This window comes from Apostichopus japonicus, chromosome 7 (genome assembly GCF_037975245.1).
Source record: "Apostichopus japonicus isolate 1M-3 chromosome 7, ASM3797524v1, whole genome shotgun sequence".
Classification (NCBI taxonomy): domain Eukaryota; kingdom Metazoa; phylum Echinodermata; class Holothuroidea; order Aspidochirotida; family Stichopodidae; genus Apostichopus; species Apostichopus japonicus.
The window spans coordinates 24,242,156-24,265,629 of record NC_092567.1 but is presented as its reverse complement, the minus strand read 5'-3'; the positions used below and the strand labels follow the sequence as shown (position 1 = coordinate 24,265,629).

Below are 23,474 nucleotides of genomic sequence, written 5' to 3'. Positions count from 1 at the left end.
CCATTATATATTTTTTGTTTTAATTATGTTTCCTTCTTTTGTTTCATTTCAATTAACTTGAAAGGATCCAAAGATTGAAAAGGTCACATGATTACGACGGCAGGTCACAAATCAAAGAAAAGTATCCACCCACAACCCCAACCCCCTACTCCCTACCCCGACCCCTACTCCCTACCCCACCCCTACCCCCACACCCCCTACCCCCACACCCCCTACCCCCACACCCCCTACCCCCTGCCCCAACCCCCACACACCCACCCATCAACACCCAGCCCCACAATTCATAATTAAGAAGTGCCCGTTTTGTGTAATCAAAGAATAGCCGTTTTTTCAGAGTTAAAATAGTAAAGTGTCGTTTGCTAAAAGATTTATAAACATTTTTTATTAAGCAGTGCCTTGTTGTTGAAAAAATATAATTATGTGTAATTAACAAAGTGGTTTAATTTTGGAATTCATTCAAATAATTGAATTTGTTTGACGGAATGCATAGCAGATCCATTTGTCGGGAGACCTTGTATCTAATATGTGGTTGACTACCTCACATCAAAGTCATATGTCTCACTCCACCCACCCCCCCTCCCTGCCTATCGCCCCCTCATAATGAAATGCCCTTCGAGAAAATGCATAGACATTTTTCCAAGTAGGATTATCTCTCTTTATTTTGAAAAATGTCCAAATTTATACAAGTCTACACCTCACACTCAAAACAGCAACAAACAAAAAAACACTTTCCAGGCAATTTGATTTTTTCATATAGCTTTAGGCTATTTTTTTCTTATGACACGAGCTAACAGTGTTCATTTACCGTTCGAATGTTACGTCGAAGGTAATCTTAAACTGCAGACAAAGGGAAGCTTAAGTAAAGACCATCAGTATTGTACACAAAATATGCTACAACTGAGTCTGATAATGGTCACTAATGTAAGCATGCAGCACAAATTTCACTGCCACCATCAAAGCATTTTCGTTAATTTAAACGCAATTTAAACGTTGGATAGAATCCTACTCTTATGTCTGGAAACGACATGGAGAATTTGAGAATCTTATGAATACTTTCAGAATGTTTTTTATTTGATTTATTGGAATCCTAAAATTTGGATCCAATAGTGATGCCATTTATAATATCTTACTTGAGAGTTTAGTCCATATATATCATTATGCTATTGCATTATTGTCGTAGCTAGGGTTTCAGGGGCCGTGGTTCAAGGGAGCATGGGGTCATTCACCCTTACTCGATCTAACCCCACTTGAGCCAAGCCAGAAATGTATAAATTAGAGAAAAGGTAACATTAAAGATCTGGTATTGAATATGGACAGTTATATGTGGTTGTTTTTTTTTTCATCTGGAAAACAGGTTTAAGTTAAATACAACAGATAACGGCATAGCCATTTAGGTATAGACTCATTCTAATATGCATGCATGTGCATAAATGGCAGTTATAAATAGTTAACACTTAGGGGCCCTTGATATAAGGGGACCTGGATGACATACCATCTCCCTCCCCTCCCCTCCCCTCCCCTCCCACCCCACTGAGCCATTCTATATCGTGACATAAAAGTCATCAAAACATCCGTAAATTATACCTTAATTTCTCTAACTCTTAAAATAGAGACAAATATTTGGTTTAGCCCGCTCACACTACTAAGGCTGGCTACGTGTCTGGACTTATTGAATTTGCAGCTTTCTAACGTCGATAGAAGTATTCAATAATTACCCGCTATGTGATAGAGCTGGTGGCTAATAAACTATCATGAAACTGAACAAAATATCTGCATAAAGACTATATTTTAATATAGAAAAAGTGGAAATTAATCATGTTTATCCCCCCCAATCCATTTTCCAGACTTCGCTGCTAAATCTGCACTCTTTAAAAAAATATCGAACAATACTAATTCTGTTTTTGGTGACATATTTTGCCTTACTCTAGAGATCAAACTAGAGTAAGACATATATATATATATATATATATATATATATATATATATATATATATACATGTGTGTGTGTGTGTTTATATATATATATATATATATATATATATATAATATATAGGCCTATATATAATGTGTGTTTGTGTATGACACGTAAAATCAAAATTCACAATGAACATTTTCATCATTAATGAAAACCCCGAGGCCTGAAAGCAGAGTGGAAGTAAGTATTTTCTTTTGTCTTAAGAATTATATAAGCAAATGTTCATTGAAGTGCACTTAGCTGGTTTTGTCGGAGCATTAACCTCATCCCATTCATATAAACGAAAAAACGTCTCTTTTAAGGAAATTTCTACTTGAAACTAGCGACCTTGGCACGCTTCACTGATTTCGGGGGTATAGAGATGAGATTTTGCAAACAACAAAGTTGTGCATATATATATATTGCCTTCACGTACGATATTTAAATGGTACATTATGGCAAAGCGTTCTACACTTTTAATAGTTTATTCATATATTGATATCGTCCAATTAAAAAAAAAAAATTAATTGACTCAATTATACCATGGAAAAGGAATTTTCATATACCATTAAAATATCAAATAGATCTCCAACATTATGAATGATCAAGCAACTTACAGAGAAATATTAAATTTAATTAAGCAATGATTAGTCGATAACGGGACGTTTAGACTTGCTTAAGTCTCCTTCCTTATCACTCAGAATTGTTAGTGTCTCCGCTATATGATATAGCCCAGTGTTGTTGGCTGGTTTAATTATCCCTAACGAAAGCACAGTTTTATTATACCTCTACCTTGTAAATATAAGCTTCCTATATATACATGTTGTGAGTGGTAAACTATAATATGCGTATAAGTGTTATAAAACAAAAGTTCACGGTTCATTAATTTTCTGCATACAAGAACAACGTTCAGAACCTGTTAAGAGATGAAGAAAACTAATGTTTTGCCCCAGTGTTGCCATTTCGCTGCCGCTAGCCCTAAATCACTTACGTTAGATTGCTAATCCCTTGCTATGTTAATTTGATCAAACTGATCGCCTCGAGCCGTATCGATGGAATTCATCCAGGTGCATCTGAATTAAATTAAAATTTGACCAAGTTTTATATATATATATATATATATATATATATATATATATATATATATATATATATATATATATATATATATATATATATATATATATATATATATATATATATATATATATATATATATATATATATATATATATTATATATATATATATATATATATATATATATATATATATATATATATATATATATATATATATATATATATATTATTTATTCCGTAGTTGCATATATATAGTTTATTTTTTATTTGTTTATCCTCTAAGTTCGAATCTGAAGCAAATCTTTCGTCGTTATCGGTAAGGAAATAAATTTAGTACCATCCAGCCCAGGGAATTCTTAACAACTTTCTGTACGAAGGAAGGAGGAAGTTGTCACCGTCAATTCCGGTGAAATATTCATAGACGTGGAAAAGACAGTAATGGTAAATGAATGCAGCATTTAATGATAACAACGCCTCATATTAACACGCACAAAACATGTAAATTTATCGTCTGTGAATAAACAGAAGGTGTATAGAAATATATAAAAGATCCATCGTGAATCTGTTTGCATATTTCCACGTTTCTTTTAGAGAAGTAGTTTGGTGTTGATATGTTAAAGTTTAAGATAATGGGTAAAGGCTTGAAAGTTTTTTTTTTCTTAAATAGGGACTTTCTCACTCTCTCCTTTTCTTATGAAAAGTAGTGAATACCACTGTCTGAAATGATCATAAGGTGGCAAAAGTTGGGGGATCATATCCGATGAATCGTTCAAGTCTCATTTAGGAAATGTTAATTTATTTGATGCTAACTTTATTTTACTTTTTTATTTTGCTTTTCGGCACAACATCATGGACATCCAGAAACATATATAGGTCCTTAACAAAATTGTGAGCTCTTGAAGAATAACGTAAAGTAAGACTTAACTAAACTTTTTTTATCTTAAGGATTTGACTTTCTGATGAAAACTTGAGGCAAGCGAGACAAGTACTCAGGTAGTGTTTACATACTATTTCATCACATACCGTATTCTTTGAAGCTGAAAGCTATGGCATTGTTCGCTAAATCAGGGCCGCAGCCTGCGGGAGTGGGGGGGGGGGGTCGCGGGACAGCTGCCCACCCCGATATTTCCATTAAATGAAAGCAGACATTGTAATTTCAGTAGTCAGTAGTGTGTAACCCCAAGATTCCAGGCACGTATTGTAGGAATGGCTTTCAATGAGAAGACAAGGTTTATTTTAACCGCTCATCACGTATATGCACGATCGCGCATGCGATGACCGTGCGTTTGTTTTGCCAGCTTTTCACGTTTTATTTTAGAATAACAATAAACATAGAGATGTCCTAAGATTTAACCTACGACTTTATCGTGAAGTGTTAACGACACGCTGCACCAAATGCTCATTTAACTAAACCCGTTAGACTATAGACGTACTGTAAAGATAAATGTATTTCATAACAAATCTAAAAAGGATGCTCTTCTGTTGCTTAATGCGACATTTTGCGTTTGAGAGAAAAAACTCGACAACCGATCGGCAGATAAAGCAATTCCCTAATATAGTAGGTAACTATAGTATACCTGCCCATGGGCGGCGATCCGTACTTCCGAGTGGGGGGGATATGACCTTGTTGACTATCTAAGCGTAGCGCCACCATGAGTTGGCGCGAAGCGTAGAAGAAAATTTTGGGATTTACAAACCCTCTAGATGGCCGGAAACGGCACTTGCCGAGGTTTCCAAGCGGCATATACCCAACTTTAAAATAGGGATTTCATGTCCGAAATATCTCATAAGCAGGATCCAAAATACTTTTTTTTTTAATTTCGGGTGTTATTTTGGGAAAATTGCCCCTGTCAATCTTGTTTCAGGCGCTACGTTAGAATGTTCGAGAGCTCTTTATATTATTCGATGAAGAAAATGGCCTCATGCAGGCTATTATAGGCCTATACACATGCAATACACAATTACACATAGTTACATTCCTAGGTACCGATTGCTAGGGCATCCAGGTGAAACGTACGTGTATTAACAGGGGCGTCGGAAGCTATTTGGGATTGGTACGGAAGATCAGAGTGTGGCCATCTACCATAATTATCGGGGGGGAGTGGGGGACGTTTGGAAGGTCAAACTACGCTACGCGCCACCATTGGTTGGCGCGTAGCGTAATGGAGAAAATTTTGAAAAAATGCCTCCCAGATTGCAGGAAATGGCACTTCCCGAGCTTTTCTTCTGTGCATTCTCCCTTGTCTGTTTTTGTACCCGATTAATCTTCTGAAACACATTTTGAAGTATGTTTTCATTTTGGTTCTTTATTTTTTGCCTTTTTTTCTTCTTAGTGCTACTTTTTTCTCCTTTTTTTTTTGCGCCGTGAATATTGGTCCGGCGAACCGCTCCGACGCCCCTAATTAAGCATTACCCTGGTAACATTAGATTCTCAGCTGTTCGAGGGAACATGTACGTGTGTAGGCCTACTATAGGGCCTATATGAATACTATGAGGGTGCATATATGTACTATATCAATACCGTGGGCGCAATAATACATTTTGTTGTTATAGGGCCAATGAAGCCTACAGTCAACTATTCTTGCTTTATAAAGACGGTTTATTTGAAAAAAATCGCACTGCGTTTATGGTATAGGCGAGAAATGAAGCTAAAAAGAGCCGTACATTCGCGATGATGCATAAATGAAGGCATGAAAATATTCTTATTCCTGGCATTTGGTGGGGGGGATATGGTGTATTACATCCCCTCCACCCATTTTTATGGGGGGGATATATCCCCCCCATCCCCCCCAGGATCGCCGCCCATGTACCTGCCTATAAATAAGCAGGTCATGAAATTATTCGGGGTAACAGTTCAATGAGACGCCTCTGCAACGCTTTCCCTATTATTCTTTTCACAGATATGAAAAATATTAGAGAGAGAGAGAGGGAGAGACAATCCTATCATTAACACAAATATTTCATTATTATGTCAATTAACGCATGTAGGCATGCAGTCATGGGGTGGTTTACAAACTTTACAATTAGCAGATTTCATCCTCGATTTGACATATTTATTTTCTTTTTGTCAGAAGAAACTTCAATCATTCTTTCGTTCTGTTTATCTCGAGTGAAATTCTAGCGTAAAAATCAACAGTTATCTTTCTGTTTAATTTTACGACTGACAACTGTGTATAAAGCACGTCAGATAATCGTGTCGTTGTCAAGAGTCGCTCCCATTTTTTTTAGATTTGGAAGTGTCGTATTGCTAATTACTACAAGTCATGCCCACAACGTCAAATCATTTCAAAAGCTGTGTTTGTGTAACATTAAAGGGGTATTCCGTTTGGCTAAATTTGATTGCTTCAGAGAACGTTTCTGTGTATTCATGCCAAAATCAAATCCCATAACATTTTGTAAATAACGAATATATGAACTTTCAAAATTGAGATTAATATTTTATGAAATATCTGGCAATAATGTGTGAATTAATGTCATCATAGTAATTTAAACTGAAAATGTTATGTTAATAATGTTTAAATCATACATGCTTTTCAAGTAACAGTGTGATTGTTTAATTTTTTTTTTTTACTTTTTGTGTTACTTTGTCAGTCGCCAGAATATCCCTTTAAAGCAAACTTCGTTAATTAGTTCATCAACACTATTACCATACCTACCGAGAATTACTAAAACAAAAGAAACAGAAAGATGATAATTAGATCAAACTAGGACACTCTGATGGATTTCTCTCTCTCACTAATTGTTGATGAGAAAGTATTTGATGAAATTATTTTTCTTCGGGTTTAACATTTCTTCCGCCCAAACAGTAATAATACTAAGTATGATATAATAACATGCCGATTGCAAAACTTTCAAATTCCTTATTCGATATTCAATTTATTTCATTTTACGAAATGAAACTTTACTAGGCAAATGCTAGCGATCTTGTGAGATTTTAAAATGGCAAACACCTTTCTTTTTATCATCAGGGTCTTCACTATCGTGAAGGGCGAGGGAGTAGGGGAGGTTAATGTGTTGATATTTTACCAGACAAAAATATACGATCGGTCAAATTGTATTTCCCCTTTGAATATCAACTTCCAAGCATTGTAGGCATTGTTTCTAAGTCTGGTGGCTCGTAAAATATTGTCCTGATGTAAGATACAGGGTCATGTAAGTAGACACTTGGGGACCTTTGGTGTAGCCTATGTAGTTAGCTGACATTGATCATGAAGGAAATAGATATATTTCCAGGAGCGTAATGAAATCAGTAGACTTGTAACCTTGCCGCGGCTTGCAACACTTTAACGAAAGCCAGTTCGGGGGGGGGGGGCGAGGAAGCTTGATGCAATATGTACAGTGAGATACGCTTTTATGTGAGTCAAAGCTTTTTTCATAAGTGTGTAAGGATGGGTTGAGGACGATTGGTTTTCTCGATTCTGGATTTACAGTTAACGACGCCGAGAGATTGTCTATGTGGGGTGGGAGTTTGGGGGGGGGGGGTGAGTTTGCAGCTTGGTTTCTAATTACCCGCCTTCCCTTGTTTTGTGAAAAGCATTCACAGATCCCCTTTTGATAAGTACAAAATGTGCTTTTTAGTCTTAATGGCATAAACAGAGGATTCATTTCGTAGGAGAATTTTGAGGTTAGCTTTGTGGATAGCCCCCTCAATTCACATCATGTCCTAATACCCCCCCCCTCCCCCTTGAAGTTTGTTACCCCTCCTCCAACCCCGATTGAACCCTATTCTGCCGCCCATGCAAAGAAAACTCAGTAAACATTAGGACCACATGTACAAATACTTTTATTCTACACTTCTTCACATTTTTAATTGCAAACAACAAATTAATGCATTAATTAATGTAATTAATGTATACCAAGCATACCACAACAAACTTCACATATAAATATTCGGGCATCTCAATAATTCCCCCTCATTTTCAAAATTACAAATAAGTTTAAAGCGATGGAAAATCCCTTATAAAGGAGCATCCCATAAGATCATCTTTAAAGCTGAGTATCTTGAAAACCGGAATAGCTATAAAAATTATTACTAGCACTTCATTTTTTTCGTCTTCTCCCCCCCCCCCCTCTTGAACTTTGACATATCAAGCCTAAATTTCTGCCTAAGGTCATCCCTTTAGGGCATCAACTGACATGAACAACCCTTTCCGCACCACTGTAGACCCTCCCATAGTGGTTACTTTGCCATATGAGGAAATTAAAAATAGCATTGGAGGGATATTGCGTTTGCTGTTCTTGATTCGCCCACATTATTATGCTGGAGGGCTATTTTTTGGTCAAAATCATATCCTGACAGTATTCTGTATGAGGAAGATATGAATTTTCTAAAATTTGATGGGTATCTGATTAGACGGCTGACCTTACCATTATTTTTCATTGGCAGACTGAAAGTGATGTTAAACCTATTGGTCTAGTATGGACTAAGCCCAGTACCTTTGACATCACCAAAAACTGTAGACATGCACATTGCAATCTACAAAAACACTGAGAGGAGCTTCATCCAACCTTTAGGTAGAGAGCTTTTCAAGATTTCCACCCTTTGACCTCTACCGGCCTCAAATGACACTAGAACCTGACCAAAATGATTGGAGAACGTGAATTCCTTAATTGCGAACAACATTTTCTGAACTTCCCTTTATTGATATATGTCTGCCAAGGTTTTAAGGGGATTGACCTCTGTTGACCTTTGACCTCTACCAAACACCATAAGGTTAATCCATGATGCTCGTATAAGTTTCATTTCAGTTATGCTTCTCAAGATAATCACATTCTGGCCTCTGTCGACCTCAAATGACCTGGGATCAAAATAATAGGGACCTTGTAACAAATCAACCGCATAGGTTCCTTGCCCGGTTATGGAAGTAGCAAAAAGAATGAAAACCATGACAGATAGTCCAAGGTGAAGGCATGCAATAAGACAGAAATTCAATTTCTGAATTTACCCAATAAAGATGTCTTCTACTTTGAGAACTGGTAACCAGTAATGCCTTCAAACTGTAAACAGGGATAACCTGCTAAAGCTGTTTAAGAGTATTTTCAAGGAAGCTCTTATCCCCCCGAAAAGTAGTCCTGACCATTTCAGGAGTATTTTTTTATTCACAGGTTTGAGATGAGGTGTGAGACCAGAATCAGACTAATTTTATAAACTTGGCAATTACAGCAACAGGCTTCTGTGAAATTAACCAATGTAAAAGTTAAGGGCATTGGCACTTTCCCCCAAAGCATCCTCCTCCCACCATCTTCGCCCCCCCCCCACCCCCAATTCATGATTTAGGGCCATGATATGTTGATAGTATCTGAAACAAAATGGTCATTGAGATTTGAAAAAAATGGACATAGTTAAAGCAACACCGACGACCTTTAAATTGCTATTTCATAAAGTAAGATCAAAAACATAAAAATATGTGAAAATTCAGTGAACTACTAGACACAGATGAGGCAAGGCTAGGTGATGGTTGGAAAAATAATGAAATATAAACCTAACCAAAAGAGACACCTCTATCGTAACAATTACTGGATGCTGTTACTTTGCCACTGACACAAAAAAAAGACACCTATAAAGTACAGGGACATATTACAGAAAGACAATGTATGACTTTATGAATTGAAATAAAATCTTGAAAATTAATAAAAGTATTTCATTTCTGAATATATTTATTTAAAGCCTTCCACCACAAGAAATATTAGACCAATTTCACACACACAAACCTAACAATAATACACTTAAAAAGATATAAAGAATGAATGAAACCGACACACCATGATATTGCAGAAAGTTGGTAAAAGATGATAAATATATTTCATTAGTCGTTTGGGGCTGTTTGGAACTTGGAGAACAAATTCAACGCCTGACGGGGTGCGAGAGTTTACTGACAGATTAAACATTGTTTTAAATCACAGTCGTTTGTTTTCAGCGACCAGCGACCAAACATAAAAGCTTGGAAAGCATAGTTTGAAAGGCATTCCAGACATATGCCTTTAAAAAATAGAGCAAGAAAATGGTCAACAAGTTCCCTCAGCAACAAACTTGAAGGTGGTGTTGGGCTGTGAGCTGTTGGGGTCCACTATACTGACAGTCAGGGCCTTACTGTTTATTAAGATGCTCTAGCCAAGGTCTCTGTTCATGAATAGGTGAAGCAACTTGCATTTCTCTTCCGAGGTGACACTGGTCTTCACGAAAAGCGTCTCAGAAGATGACGGTAAATGGGATTTACATCGAGTTTACATTCTTGACAAGGGAACTCCTTCTGTAAGAATGGCTCATACCTGAAAAGAACAAACAATGAGATAGCTAGATATATATTTAGTATTTAAAGTGATATTCAAAGTAGCAGGAAATGTAATGCTGAAAGTATCTTGAAGTAAAATATGCCTCACACTGTTAGTCGAAAACCCCATCTCCAATGTCTTGTACTGATTTGAGATACGGTTGATTTAATGTATTAACCTATTATGACTCGCTAAAATCCTCCCTTACTCTACCCTACCTACCCTAACCATAATCATACCCTACCTAACAAGTGGATCACAGTATAGGCTGTGTACTGGTGTGTGATCTCATCTTGGTTACTATTCTTCAATAGCTTCACTTTGCTACTATAATCTTCTTGTCCTTGTCCATTAGGAATGTTTCCTTAGCTGTTATTGTTTTCAGTATTTAGAATGTCATCAAATGCAATTTTTCTCTAAGAATTTTTCAATGAAATCTAAAATGATTTAGATATGAAAAAACAAAGCAAAAGTTTTTCTTCTTTTTTTCCCTCAAAAATGCTATGATAACATCATTCACTCTACTGTTGCCAGATGCAGTCACAAAATATCATCAAATTGTTCCAAAAAATTAATAATAATAATAATATCTTTGTCATGCAAAATGATATGAGGTTTGGTTTTGACCTACATATCTGTATATTTCCGGCATGTTTTTTGAGCAACTTATGCAGTCACAAAATATCTTGTTAAAAAAATTTATAATAATAATAATGATCATATCTTTGTCATGCAAACTGATATGAGGATTTGCCTTTTTGAGCAACTTATCCATTTAATTTGAATAGCTCTAAGCTAAGTGAGAATACACTGATTATAATATCACTAAACATATTTAATACAAAACTTAAAACTTATTTAATATCACATAACTTGGTGTCACTCTAGCCTTATTAACCAGATGTGAGTGTGAAAGATATCCACTCAATGTTTATCAGCAAGCTTGAGAAGTTCTCTTTTATGGGTGGGAGGTGGGGGGGTGTTAAGATGAAGAGCACCGCTTCTTTAACTTTGTATGAGTTCTCAACTTTCAACGGTAGTAAAAGACCAATAAACATTCTGAAAATCATAGAAAGTCAATAAGATTGTCAGGATGTATCTATCCTTTGGAATGTTGAAAATTGGGTTATTGGAAAATTTTGAATGTTGGAAAATTAGAATACGTGCCAGTAGTTTACTGCTAGATTACGGCCTTCTGCACTGTTAGGATATGACTGTACTTCGTGCCACCAGAATGCAGGCATGAATAAGACATCTCCTTCATCGATTGTGCAATTGAGAGGCCTGGTATTGGCAAACTCTGGAAATCTCTGGAATTGAAAGATAAATAATAATAGTGACTGTAACAAATATATCAACAACGGAAAAACTAACTGAGAAATTATAAAACAATTTTGAAAATGAGCAAATTTTTTGGCTAGGACAGGATTGGAGCCACTATCCTCAGTCCTGGATAACTGAGCTACCCTAGACTTAGTTCATTATGACCAATATATGTAGCCATTTCTTTGCTGGGTGCAGGGACAGGGGGGGTGGGGAGACAATCAGCATCTTGCATGTCATGTAACCAGGGATCCAGAAAATGGTAGAAAGGGGTTTATCAAGAAAAATTTAGATTCAAGAATTTTAAGTAAATTGGAAACCAAAACTTGACTGGGAAATTACATACAATTTGAAAAGAGCAAAAGAAATTTTGGCTAAAGCGGAATACCTTAGATGCACATTTTACACTCCACACCAATGGTAGGGTAATGGACCCCATACAACCATTCCATTTGCTATGGGTAACCCCCTTCCCCCATAAAAACCAATCCATTGCTAGAGGTACCCTCTCCCCCCCCTTCCCCACAGCTACATTATCTTGCATATAGTGAAGAAGTGAAACATACTATTTGGTACCTGGTATCATCAATTGTACATAATAAACGTCTGTACTCTACATTAGATTTGGAGAAATTGGCAGAATAGAATACCCCCCTCTAGTCTGTGACTGGTCTGGTAAGTCTGTTACCATGAGGTAGCAAAATATAACTTTTACCTCAAAATCTGGATTCAAGATATCCACTGGAGCCATGACCATTGAAGTGCTGTCCAGACGAGTTTTCCTCCTAAAGGTTTTGGACTGCTTGTTGAAACCAAGCAAAGCTTCTGGTATGTGAGCCTCGTAGAGCTGTGTGTTGTTATGCGGCTCAAAGATGATCAGTTGTTTCTTTCCTCGAATCTGCAAGTTGTACAAGAAATCCAGCAATGAGTTTGAAACTAATTTCAATATTTGTTAAGGATCAATTGTGAACAGCTTTTATGCTACTTTCTGATATCAAAGAATATGTGAACTACCTGTAAACAGATCTTGGATTAAAACTGTAAAACTTTCTTGGGTGGAACTGAGTGTCCGAGTGCCATGGGGGGGGGGGGGAGAGAGGGGGAGGGAGTATGAAGTGTTCATAAACAGTTACAGCTCATTATTACAGTAGTTTGACTATAATCATAAAAAGTTGTTATTCTGTTAAAGTCTGGTGGAACCCCACTCTCCCTCCCCTGAACCCCACTCTCCTTACCCTGTACCCCTACTCTCCCTCCCCTGTATCCACTCTCCCTCCCCTGTACCCCCACTCTCCCTCCCCTGTACCCCACTCTCCCTCCCCTGTACCCCCACTCTCACTCCCCTGTACCCCCACTCTCCCTCCCCTGTACTTGTGGTTGCAGTATATGTTACTACACTGTGAGGCACAATAGGCTCCACTTTAGGTTCAATTTTAAAGTGACGACAGGCAACCCTTTCATACTGGTATACAAAAGAGTATTCAAACTATCCAAAGCCAGTGGTTGGTGAAATGTCCCACATCCATCAAACCCATCTTGATTTCACTTCCTGAGGAAACTTAACTGGTTAACAGTAGAACAAATGGCTTTGTAACTTGCAAAAACTAATTACTTATGGAATGGAGTACAGTACATCAAACTATGTAATCTCTCATAAGACTTAAATCTTTTTAAAGTTTGAGATAGGTCAGCAGAAATGCAGGAATTTAACTGGTACTGACGTTTTGTTAACAAATGTCTATTCCCAAGTCCATCATTCATCAGAGGTTGAAACAAGTACCAGTTACAGTTGAACTGTATAATATTTCAACCAGCTTGGCCCAATGTTTTCTTTGCTGTACAACTTTCATGGCCAGCTTCAAAGCACTCATACTGACAGTATGCGCAGTACGTGTATCTTGCTTCTGTCAGATAATGGTTACGAAAGTTCTGTGTTTACTGTCGGTACAGTATGTATGTATGAACGGTCTAACCTCTAGAGGTTCACAGTAAAAAGCTTTTGTATACAGTACATTGTACTTTTGGAAAACCTCCACAAATCTATCCAGTGTGAAAGCGTTTCAGTGCAAAATAACAGTGCTCAGCACAGTGTGGATTAGCCACCACTACCCTGTACATAAAGGTTCCCAACCCCATTCCCTCCCCACCCCCTTCCCTCCCCATCAAAATTTGAACATACCTGACAGAGAAGGTTATCAAATGGATCAAAGTGCAACTTTCCAAGTGTTTTACCATCACTAAGCCAGATATTCAAATGTTTAAGTTGTAGAAAATCTGCAGCCATTTCTAATTCTTCTAGGTCCTTCTCAAGGTCCGAGAAATAGTTTCTAATAGATGTATACTCCAAATATGCAGACACTCTACTGGTGATATTGCTGTGCTGTTCATATGAACATGTGTCTTCAAAATCCATCATATCTGAAAATTCTGAAAACTTCATCTCTGCGGTACCAGGACGAACTACAACTAAATCAGGGTATGGAAGCTGCTTGGAAACTTCCGGTGGAATTTGAAACGACTGATAGTCTTCCCATAAGGTTGCATCTTCTACACCCTCAAAGACTCCGTCAGGGGCTAATTTAATGTGAACTTCTTCTTCTCCATATTTTTTGCGAAGATATTCTTTGGTCCATTTTGTGAAAGCTTTCCAGTGAGTTATGGCACCTTCCAGAATAAAAGGCTTCGATCTTGAAAGATACTTCAAGAAAAAATCTTCTTCTGAAATGGGAAATGAAACTCTTTCACATCTTGGTAGAGATTCTGGGGATGAAATATTTTTATAAACTTTACCTTTAGTCTTTTCTGAATAACATTCACTTTGCCCATTGCTATTTCTGTCACAATATTCTTTAGTATCAAAGCCAGTGGTTGTTGTATGTCTTCCAGGGGTAATTTCCATTCTTCCATCCCAATGCTTTTTCATTGTATAGTTAGAGATCTCTTTGACTTGGAAAACATTTTGCAAAATCTTTTTTCGCAGTTTACCTGCAGGATTCAAAGTTCCTTCAAGAGTTCTAAATGAATTACATTTTGCATTCAAAAAGTTGACCATACTCTCTGCATCATATTCACCACCATACACTTCTGCCTTTGGGTATAATTGCTGGTTCGTTTGTAGGAGACAACTTCTGTCTTTCTTACGAACTGGAAAGAAAGCAATATCATTAGTCAAGCTGGTCCCTTCGTTAACAGATTCTTTGAAAGCTAACGGCTCCGACTGTTTCCATGAGAAAAGTCCATCATGGTAACCAATGTATACATCAGTCTGGTTTGCACAATTTGCGACTTGTACACAGTCAATATCGTTTTTCGCGGAACTAGGTTCCTGACTATCCAAAGTCTTAAAAGCAATTGTTACATTCACAAAATTATTCCACAATACGTCATTTTTAGGTGACAGAAGCAGAAAGACGCAGCCCTTCTCAATCCTCTCCAGAATCTGTTTAGGTTGAAGCTTTTCTAGCTGACAATGCACAGCACCAAGACACACAAATAACGAAAGTATATACAGACTCCAGCAAATACTTCTCATGCGGGCAGCCATCTTGATATTTATCTAGGCTTGTTTTTATACTGACGTGTTGAAAACTTTTCTACAAGAGCGCCGCTAGTTTTTTCGTTTCCATTTGCACTCTATTTTGGTAACATTTCTCGTGCAATGTAAGTCAAGTTTGCAGCAAACGTAGACTTCATTGTTCAATGTTTCTGATCTTTGCCCTCTTCATTAATACTTAAAACACCGAAAAAGGAAATAACAGGGCACATATCGGTTGGGCTGAGTATGTTAAGTAAATTACGGTTGGAGAATTGTTTTAATTAGTCTCATTTATCAGGGATGAATCATATCAGAGAATGTAAAGAAAATGTTGCCTACAAAGGAAAATGAATAACTTATAACTGTTTTTGAAAATTACATAATTTACAGAACCGGGTGAAGTGTATGGACGATAGTCTTATGGATAGTGTTCTTACATGTAGGGACTTTCAGGTTACAATATTGGCGAAAAGTAGCCTACAGTGGATCTAAGGTTGGAATATTCTAACCAGAAAGCCAACAGACTTGTTACAATTGATATGAGAACTCCAACTGATGGTACTATATAGGACCGTACGCACGAGAGTTTGTTTGAGTTTCTTACCATAATAAGCTTGCACTCTAGCAAGTTGATCTATATAGATATTAACAACAACAATTAGAGTTATGGACTACTAGTTACGGCAATAATCCTCAATGAGCCGGGAAGGGGTTGGGGTGGGCGGTGGGGTTCGTTTTCGTCAGATTCAGGGACTCAACAAGGAGGTGACAACATTTGCATTTATTACAAAGATCATACTACAACTTATCAAATATTTAAGGAAAAATATAGGTAAAACGCACCAAGTTAATGGGTTTTCTTTTCTCGTCATTTATTCCTATTACTGTTCGATTAAGTAATGAATATTTCAATAGTTTATTTTTTGTTCCTTTCAAAGCGAGGCATTCGCTGTAGACAATATGTCGTAGACACTAATCTTCCATGTCATGCATCATGTATGGCAGACTATGGATAAGTCTGGTGATAATTATAGCTGCAATGAAGGGGCACGTAAAAATACCAGACAATGAAACAATGACATTTGCAAGCCGCCCCAAAATGGCAGTTCACAATTCTCTTGTGTTATATTAGTCACGAAGGCCCGTAGACGGCTGAGTTCGATTCAATTGTTTGTTGTTTCTTTTTATTAGGGGAGAGTGTGGGGGTGGGCTAAAAGAGTTAATTAATGGGTGGGGAGAGGATTATTGGGAGGTGTCGCGTAAACGGCCTTGTTGTATTAATAAGTCCGACTAAATTCGATACAATAAAATGCTCTAGGTGGGTGAATTGCTAGGTATTACTCACAAAGTGAAGGCGCTATTGCTAAATTGTTTGTATGTATTCCAGTTTCTCACTTGGCCGGTTCTGGAGAGGTAGAAATCTTGTCGGTATCGTGAAGCATTCAGGAGAAAACATTTTTTAAATGAGAGCGTATTTTCGTCAAAATTTGACCATAAAAATGCCATTTTTTGAAATCCCCCACCCCACCAATAACAGAGCCATATATCTACGTATGTCTTTGAATTTCCCGGTTTGAGTCCTGTTATGTCTTAGCTAGTTTGTAACTGATAAGTTTAGTGGTTGAAGGTTATTACTGGTCTCACAACTTTTTTTTGTGAAAAAAGGGTTGAAACTCCCATTTTTTGAATGTAAAGAAATCTTTTGAAGAGAAAAAAAAGTCGACATTACCCCCTCGGACAAAAGTGGTTTATTGATGTAGGCTGTTTCCTGTACTACATAAAGCTATGGGAAGCTCTCTAGTGTATGCAGGCGCGAAGCCGCCCCCCCCCCCCACCTGAGCATATTTTTTTTGTATGTTTTTATGATATCGCTAGTAATTTCAAAAGAGAAAATGTTTAGATGCAACTTACAAGGCCTGGGAAGTGCCATTTTCAGCGATCTGGGAAGCATTTTCAGCCAAAATTTTCTTGTACGCTTCGCGCCAACTTATGGTGGCGCTACGCTTAGATAGTTTACAATGCCGTATCTACGGCTCTGATAGTTTGCCTACAGTTTCGCCCACCCTTGGCAAATTCCTCGCTACGCGCCTGAGTGTATGCCTAACTCAAGCTATGACTTTCTAAAAAAAATTGTTTGGCAGCCTGCGTATTCGCATTGTTGCATTAATTGCTGGAAGAGGCGACCAAACTCATTAAATTTGTCGGTCATAATAAGACTGGCAATTATCAGTAATGTCGATCAAAATCTTTGCATAACTTTTATTGTGTTACAATTTCAGTTACCTATAACCTATCAACCTATTTATTATATGAATGGGGTTTTATAACCGCAATGATTATCTGCTTACCTAACCTTTTGTTTATTCAGTTTTTTGTTTGTAAACGACACCTTTTAAAGGAACTTTGTTATGGGAAAAAAAAAAAAACCTCAAAGAAGTATTCGAACAATGGAATATAAAATGTTCATGCCCTTCAGACAAAAATATCATGCGCTGTACATGAAGTCTTTACATGTTATAGTGCAAGAAATAAAGTCAAATCTGTGTGCTAGCAATGCTCCTGTGGCTGTTCTTGTTTTTAAAGTAGGCCATATATGTATCTAGAATGCTCCTTTAATGTTAAATTGATGATGAAATCAGTTATTGTAGGCCTAAATGTTCATCTTTTTTTTTTTAAATTAATTCAAGCAAAAACATGTTCAAAGTTAACTACCATATTAACAGAAAAGAGCGCTTTTGGGGTGACATATATAATTATGACGCCATTTGTGCTTCATGTCATTTGAGGCCTTAAACCTCTTATGTTTTCCCATATAACTTTTTGTTGCATCTTATAAGAACGAATTAATTGACCTTAAGGTCAATTTAGTAGAATATACAGTTGAGTCACTTTAATTGAAAAGGTCATTTATGAAAATAAAAAAATATGTAGAAGATACAACCTGGACTATAAGCGCAATGTAACCGTCTGCAAGATATGAAATTCATTTAGTGCCCAAAGGCATCCTCTGTCGCATACTGAATAATGTAGTGATATATTTCAGCAAGTTGAGTGTGGTGATATAAGAACTACTATAAATGACAAAGAGGGGAAGAAAGGCCGTAGGGAGGGGGAGGGTCAGGGGCGGAACTGAGGAATGACCCAGACCAGTAACTACCTTTACAAAGGGATATCCAATATAACCTTACACCGAACCTTTTTCCATATATGGCGTTTCTGCGCGAACTGTTAATTTGCTGTAACTGAGAACAGCCTCGCTCAATCATTTCTAGTACAAGGGTACAATATCAGAATGGATCTTTCAGTGTGTTAAGTAGTGTACTCTGATCGAGCTGGGCGAATCCCAGCTCCAGCAGAATTTGGAAATTATTTATTTATTTATTTATAAATTATGCATTTAGGCCTATAGAAGAATATGCATATAGATACACATGGATCTTCCACATTGTCACGTAAAGGTTATATACATACCACCGTAACGTTAATTGTGTAAACATGTAACCGGTACAATGGTTGCACACCGTGCACATCAAGGCCTTGACGCCTCGTTTTCATTTCTTCATTTCTATGAGGTTACCCAAATAGACTTTAGGTTGCTTGCAAGATGACAGTGGCGTCACCAACATTCTTTCGTCGAGTTTGTTAGCACGAAATTGGGCTTGTTTTCAGAGTTACAAGGTTATAGTCATTTGTTCACATTTTAGAGGAACAAGACATCCTTTTAAAGTAACGATTTATCAAAATATGAGTGAATATTCTTAATTTTGTTTGTGAAAAGTGGTCGCTATATAGAAGACATTCTGTTATGTGGTAGGTAGGTAGGTAGGTAGAAACCTTTCCCTCAATCTGAATAGACTGTAATCTTCGGTTGTGTGTATTCTCATTCCTTGTTGCATGTTATTCATCAATAAAATATCATTGGAAAAATATTTGATTATCCAAAGTATCCAATTGTTGCATTATACAGTTGATATTAATTCAACCTTATATTATTAATTGCTGATTATGGATGTTTGGAACAAACTGAAACCCTCCTACCAAGTGTGTTTTCCCGCTTCAAAGCAGTCATTTTGACGGCATGTGCAGTAGATAAATATATTGCCTCTATCGGGTGCAGGGTTAGGAAACTGTTCATACCGTAAGAGTGCTTTCAAGCATGGTATGAGAGGACAGTATAATGTGGTATATTAGCATATGGAAATTTTCCCAACTTCTGGCCTGTTTCATTTATGTCAGAAATATGCATATTACATACATAAAAACAAAGTCATTTTCTATAACAGCATAAACTTCTTTAAGAAAAGCCACACACGAGATAGAGAGACTGAGCCGTACCAAACAATGCATTTGATCCACTGTCAAACCGCATACAGTCTCCACTCTAACCACTCATGTTATCATGATCCGTGTGGTACGTATAGGCCTAAGTCAAGTGAAATATCACGAGTTAATTGCAAAAGGTATATAGCCTACTACAGTATATGATAATGTAGCAGGTTAAATATTTGTGAGTGATAGATATACTTTGTACTGTGTATCTGCGCTGTAAGATGACAGATACTACACAAGATCTTAACCAAAGGAAAGCCGACTGAATGTTAGAAGAATAAATCCGCCTTGAAGTAGAAAACAAACAACGAATGAACCGTGAGGGTATAACCTAAGAGCAAGGGCGGCGGAAGCACTTTTAATCTGGGGGGGGGGGGGGCACCAACGTCGAAGGGCACTTCGCGGAAATTCAATTGGACTGATGCAGCCTGATATTTAGTACCCTTTATAACTCTTATTGTATTATCTTATTTGCGTATACACATCACTCCATCAACGCCACCTCCCCCCCCCCCCCCCCTCAAGGAAACAATGCATACTAGCACTGCAATCTCTAATGTGCAAATTGGGAAACAAAGAAAAAGACAAACTGAGGTGAAATCATTATAAAGTCCAAGTCCCTGCACACGCGATCGATACATGCATGAAAGCAAATGAAATATGTGAAAATACTGAAAGAAAAATAATTTTCTATGTGTTTTTCAAATGGTTAAACTGATATTATTATGATCATTATTATTGTAACGACTTTCCGAATAATTATAACCAATTTGGAAGGGTTATAACACGGCAAATGATTGTATGTTATTGGCATGCGATGTAATAACCAACGCATGTCTATATGATATGCACACAAACATGTTGAACGCGCGCGTAGCGCGCGAAAAATTTTGGTAATATTTTTCGGGCAAGTCGTTACAGCCCCCCCCCCCCCCCCCAAATCAAATTGGGCTTTTACGCCTGTGGTAGTAAACATTTAAAACTTCCCGAAATATTTCATTCAACGTGGGTTTCGCTATGTAAACTCTTTTTTTATTTAGAAATTTTTATGTAGAGAAAGGGCACATTTTTAACATGAGGAAAAGTGGGGGGCACGTGCCCCTTGTGCCCCCCGGTTCCGCCGCCCTTGCCTAAGAGTGTAACTATAAACGGGAAAGATAATATTAGATTTTCGCCCCTCTCCCCCCCCTCCTTCCCCTCCCCCAATTTCCTCAGCCGCCCTGTATATCTCTATTTCTATTTCTGTTTGTATGTATTCTGGTCGATTAACTCCAATGAATCCTGTATCCTAGCTAAACCAATATGTTTCTTCCACGTGGTCTACTTTTTGTATTGTAAAAATAGTGCAGTACATGCACTGTATTTACCGAAGTTACACGTACAGAATATATCATGGTCTATAGTACCATAAGTATGTGGAATTAAGTGCATATAGTTTCCAATTTCCATACAAAAGGTTGCTGTTTGATTTGCAAATAAAAACTTCACACTTATATTTCCATTTTCACACATAGAAACACTTGATGTACCAGGTTAGCTCGGATTTTGTGCAAACAATATACTATTTGAAATGTAATACAACTCACGGGTTTTTAGTCGCTGATTACACAGTTGTTCTTACTTATTGAGTGAAAAACATCCTATAGCAGTAGTGTTCCCTAATATTGTACAGTGTACAATCTTACGTTAGGCCCTTAGCAGATATATAGGGCACAAACAAAGCCTAGCCGTCTATATTGTTCACGATGCTAATTTTGATTAGACCGAAATGTAGAGAAGATGGCTTTACAGAAATGTTTGGTCCCATGGGGATGGGGGGAGGGCAGGTTCTCATAGTTGAAGGGGCAACAACAATTTACGGAGGATAACAACTTATTAAAAGAGAGGTGCAATACTCACGTGCTATTTCTTGTGAAGTTTTTGTCACATGATGGTGGGAAAAATAATCGGGTGGGGTGGGAGAACACTAGACTAAAGTGGAGGGGGCATGCCCTCTGCACCCCAGCGTGGCTTCCGTACTGCTGGGAGGGGTTAATATTCAAATGGAACCATATAGCCACCTTAGACAAATGCTCAGTGAGTGAAAAAGACTGAAATAAACTGCAAAGTCATGTTGAGGTAGAACATTTTCTTAAACATGTTTCTGGCAGTTTAAAGTCTACCAAAGCTGAAGCCCAGTGGGAGATCTTCGACAGTGGCGGAGCGTCCATACAGTCAGGGGGCGGATGCCCCCCCCCCTGACGGACTCAAATGGACTGCTGGCGCCCTTTTCAGCTTTGTACCAGTTACTGATTCGCGATTATTGACTTTTTTTTATTGCGCTCTCATCTACCTATTGACATTTGTCAGATTTTGTTGGTGTTATTTTCTGACAAAATGCTCTAATGGCGGTCTTTATGGTAATTTATCAATTTTTTTTATCACTTAGCAAGGCCCGGAAAGGGTAATTTCCGGCGATCTTGACTAAAAAATATCTGTACGCGCCGCGCCAACCTGTGGTGGCGCTCCGCTTAAATAGTGTCGAAAGCGCCCCTATACAGACCATTCTCGCTCCCCTGACCAAGACCCCTAGCTCCGCCACTGATCTTCGAAATATTGCTGCATTTTTGTAGCTGAAAGGTACCTCACAGTTATGAAACAACCAATATACCGTTATTACTGTATGTAAGTTGATGATCCAGGTCAAACCAACTCATATCACATCTGCAAAACAATTTCGGACAGAACTTCTCATAATATATTTCTCAGTATACTTTCTGACTATTTTCAATGGACGTATCAGATTGTCCAATTGGAAACTGGTATATATATATATATATACTTGCGAAATTTATAAATCATGATAGAAGAAGAAATAGATAACCTTTCTAAAAATATCCAACTGAACAGAACTTAACAGCAAAATATCGGGTTCTTTTTAACTACAACGCGCTCTTGTATCTCTTTTCTAACGGGTTATAGGTTTTATTCAATACGCTACTTGCTTCTAAAACATTAGACATAAATAAAAAATAAATAAAAAAAATGAATATTTATGAATCGGCTTGTGGTGATTGATATAAATGCTTTCACGCCAATGCCGCGTGTATGCATCATGTCATAACTTCCATCGTTAAGGAAAGATCCAGTCTAGACAGCCTACACAAAGGTATAGGCTACATAATGCACTATTAATAGGAACAATATCGTAGTAACATTGTCTTTGCATGTCTTTCAAAGTCACAAACTATGCAGTTATATATGCTAAAGATTACCTATAGAATTTGAGATCCCCGGTTCGCTATAGAATGAGATAGCTGTAGAATGAGATCCCCGGTTCGATTCCCCGCCGACAGCAATGTGTGTCGTCTGGCAAGGGTGTTGTTCAATAACAACTTCCTGACATGGACGTTAAATGGATGTGTGCCGAGAGATTGGCTTCGGTCAGCTTGCGAGTCTACAAGCCTCCATGGCTTCTTTCGCGAGTTCCTGCTTGCGGGAAGATCACATATACATACATACATACATACATACATACATACATACAATTTACCAATTTGAGTTTATTGAACTGCTTATTAGTCTGTTTGTTTGTTCTTTTGTTTGCTTGTTTCTTCTACAAAAGAAAGGGTTACAAAGCAACAAATAAAACGACACAAAAACAAGAAGAAAAAAACAAGTTCGAAAGATATCCACGTTCAAAAGTTACATTGAAAGCAGGTTCGGGTAAAATACCAAAACCGACATCGAGACATCGCGGTTCGACGGCGAGACTTGGGGATCACTTTCTATTGTTTGGTACACTTGTCGCTGTTTTGCAGGTCAAAACTCTTTTAGCGAAAATCACTATATTATTTGTATTTCGTCCTTTTCTGTCTTTTTCTTCCCTCGATCAAACACCTTTCAAGGTCGATGGACGAGTATAAAAGATTTTTTTGGGGTAATTTTCCAATAATGCATACAGTTTTCAACGTTGCTCTGATATAGAGCCTAACACGGCC

General features: G+C 37.5%; 1 protein-coding gene across 2 annotated transcripts; it reads right to left on the bottom strand.

Moving 5' to 3' along the window:
* Positions 1–7,801: 7,801 nt before the first annotated feature.
* Positions 7,802–15,181, bottom strand: LOC139969819 (uncharacterized). 2 transcript variants are annotated; one of them, XR_011793809.1, is made up of 5 exons: positions 13,810–15,181; positions 12,346–12,528; positions 11,475–11,617; positions 8,856–10,304; positions 7,802–8,823 (listed from the first exon to the last, which is right to left on the bottom strand). XR_011793809.1 is itself a non-coding variant. In XM_071975106.1 (4 exons), the coding sequence occupies exons 1-4, from the start codon at positions 15,172–15,174 to the stop codon at positions 10,211–10,213; spliced, it is 1,785 nt and encodes a 594-aa protein (XP_071831207.1). In that variant the 5' UTR covers positions 15,175–15,181; the 3' UTR covers positions 7,802–10,210. The 2 variants fall into 2 exon arrangements, 1 of the variants encoding a protein (XP_071831207.1); XM_071975106.1 differs by having other exon boundaries at positions 7,802–10,304.
* Positions 15,182–23,474: the final 8,293 nt, after the last annotated feature.

What these genes read in the sequence shown, in the direction of transcription:
- LOC139969819 (XM_071975106.1), bottom strand. Translation starts at nt 15,174, where the DNA reads ATGGCTGCCCGCATGAGAAGTATTTGCTGGAGTCTGTATATACTTTCG. An exon ending in TTGATAACCTTCTCTGTCAG is followed by an intron (nt 12,529 to 13,809) that starts GTATGTTCAAAT and finishes TACAACTTGCAG; the next exon opens with ATTCGAGGAAAGAAACAACT. An exon ending in TCTTGAATCCAGATTTTGAG is followed by an intron (nt 11,618 to 12,345) that starts GTAAAAGTTATA and finishes TTTCAATTCCAG; the next exon opens with AGATTTCCAGAGTTTGCCAA.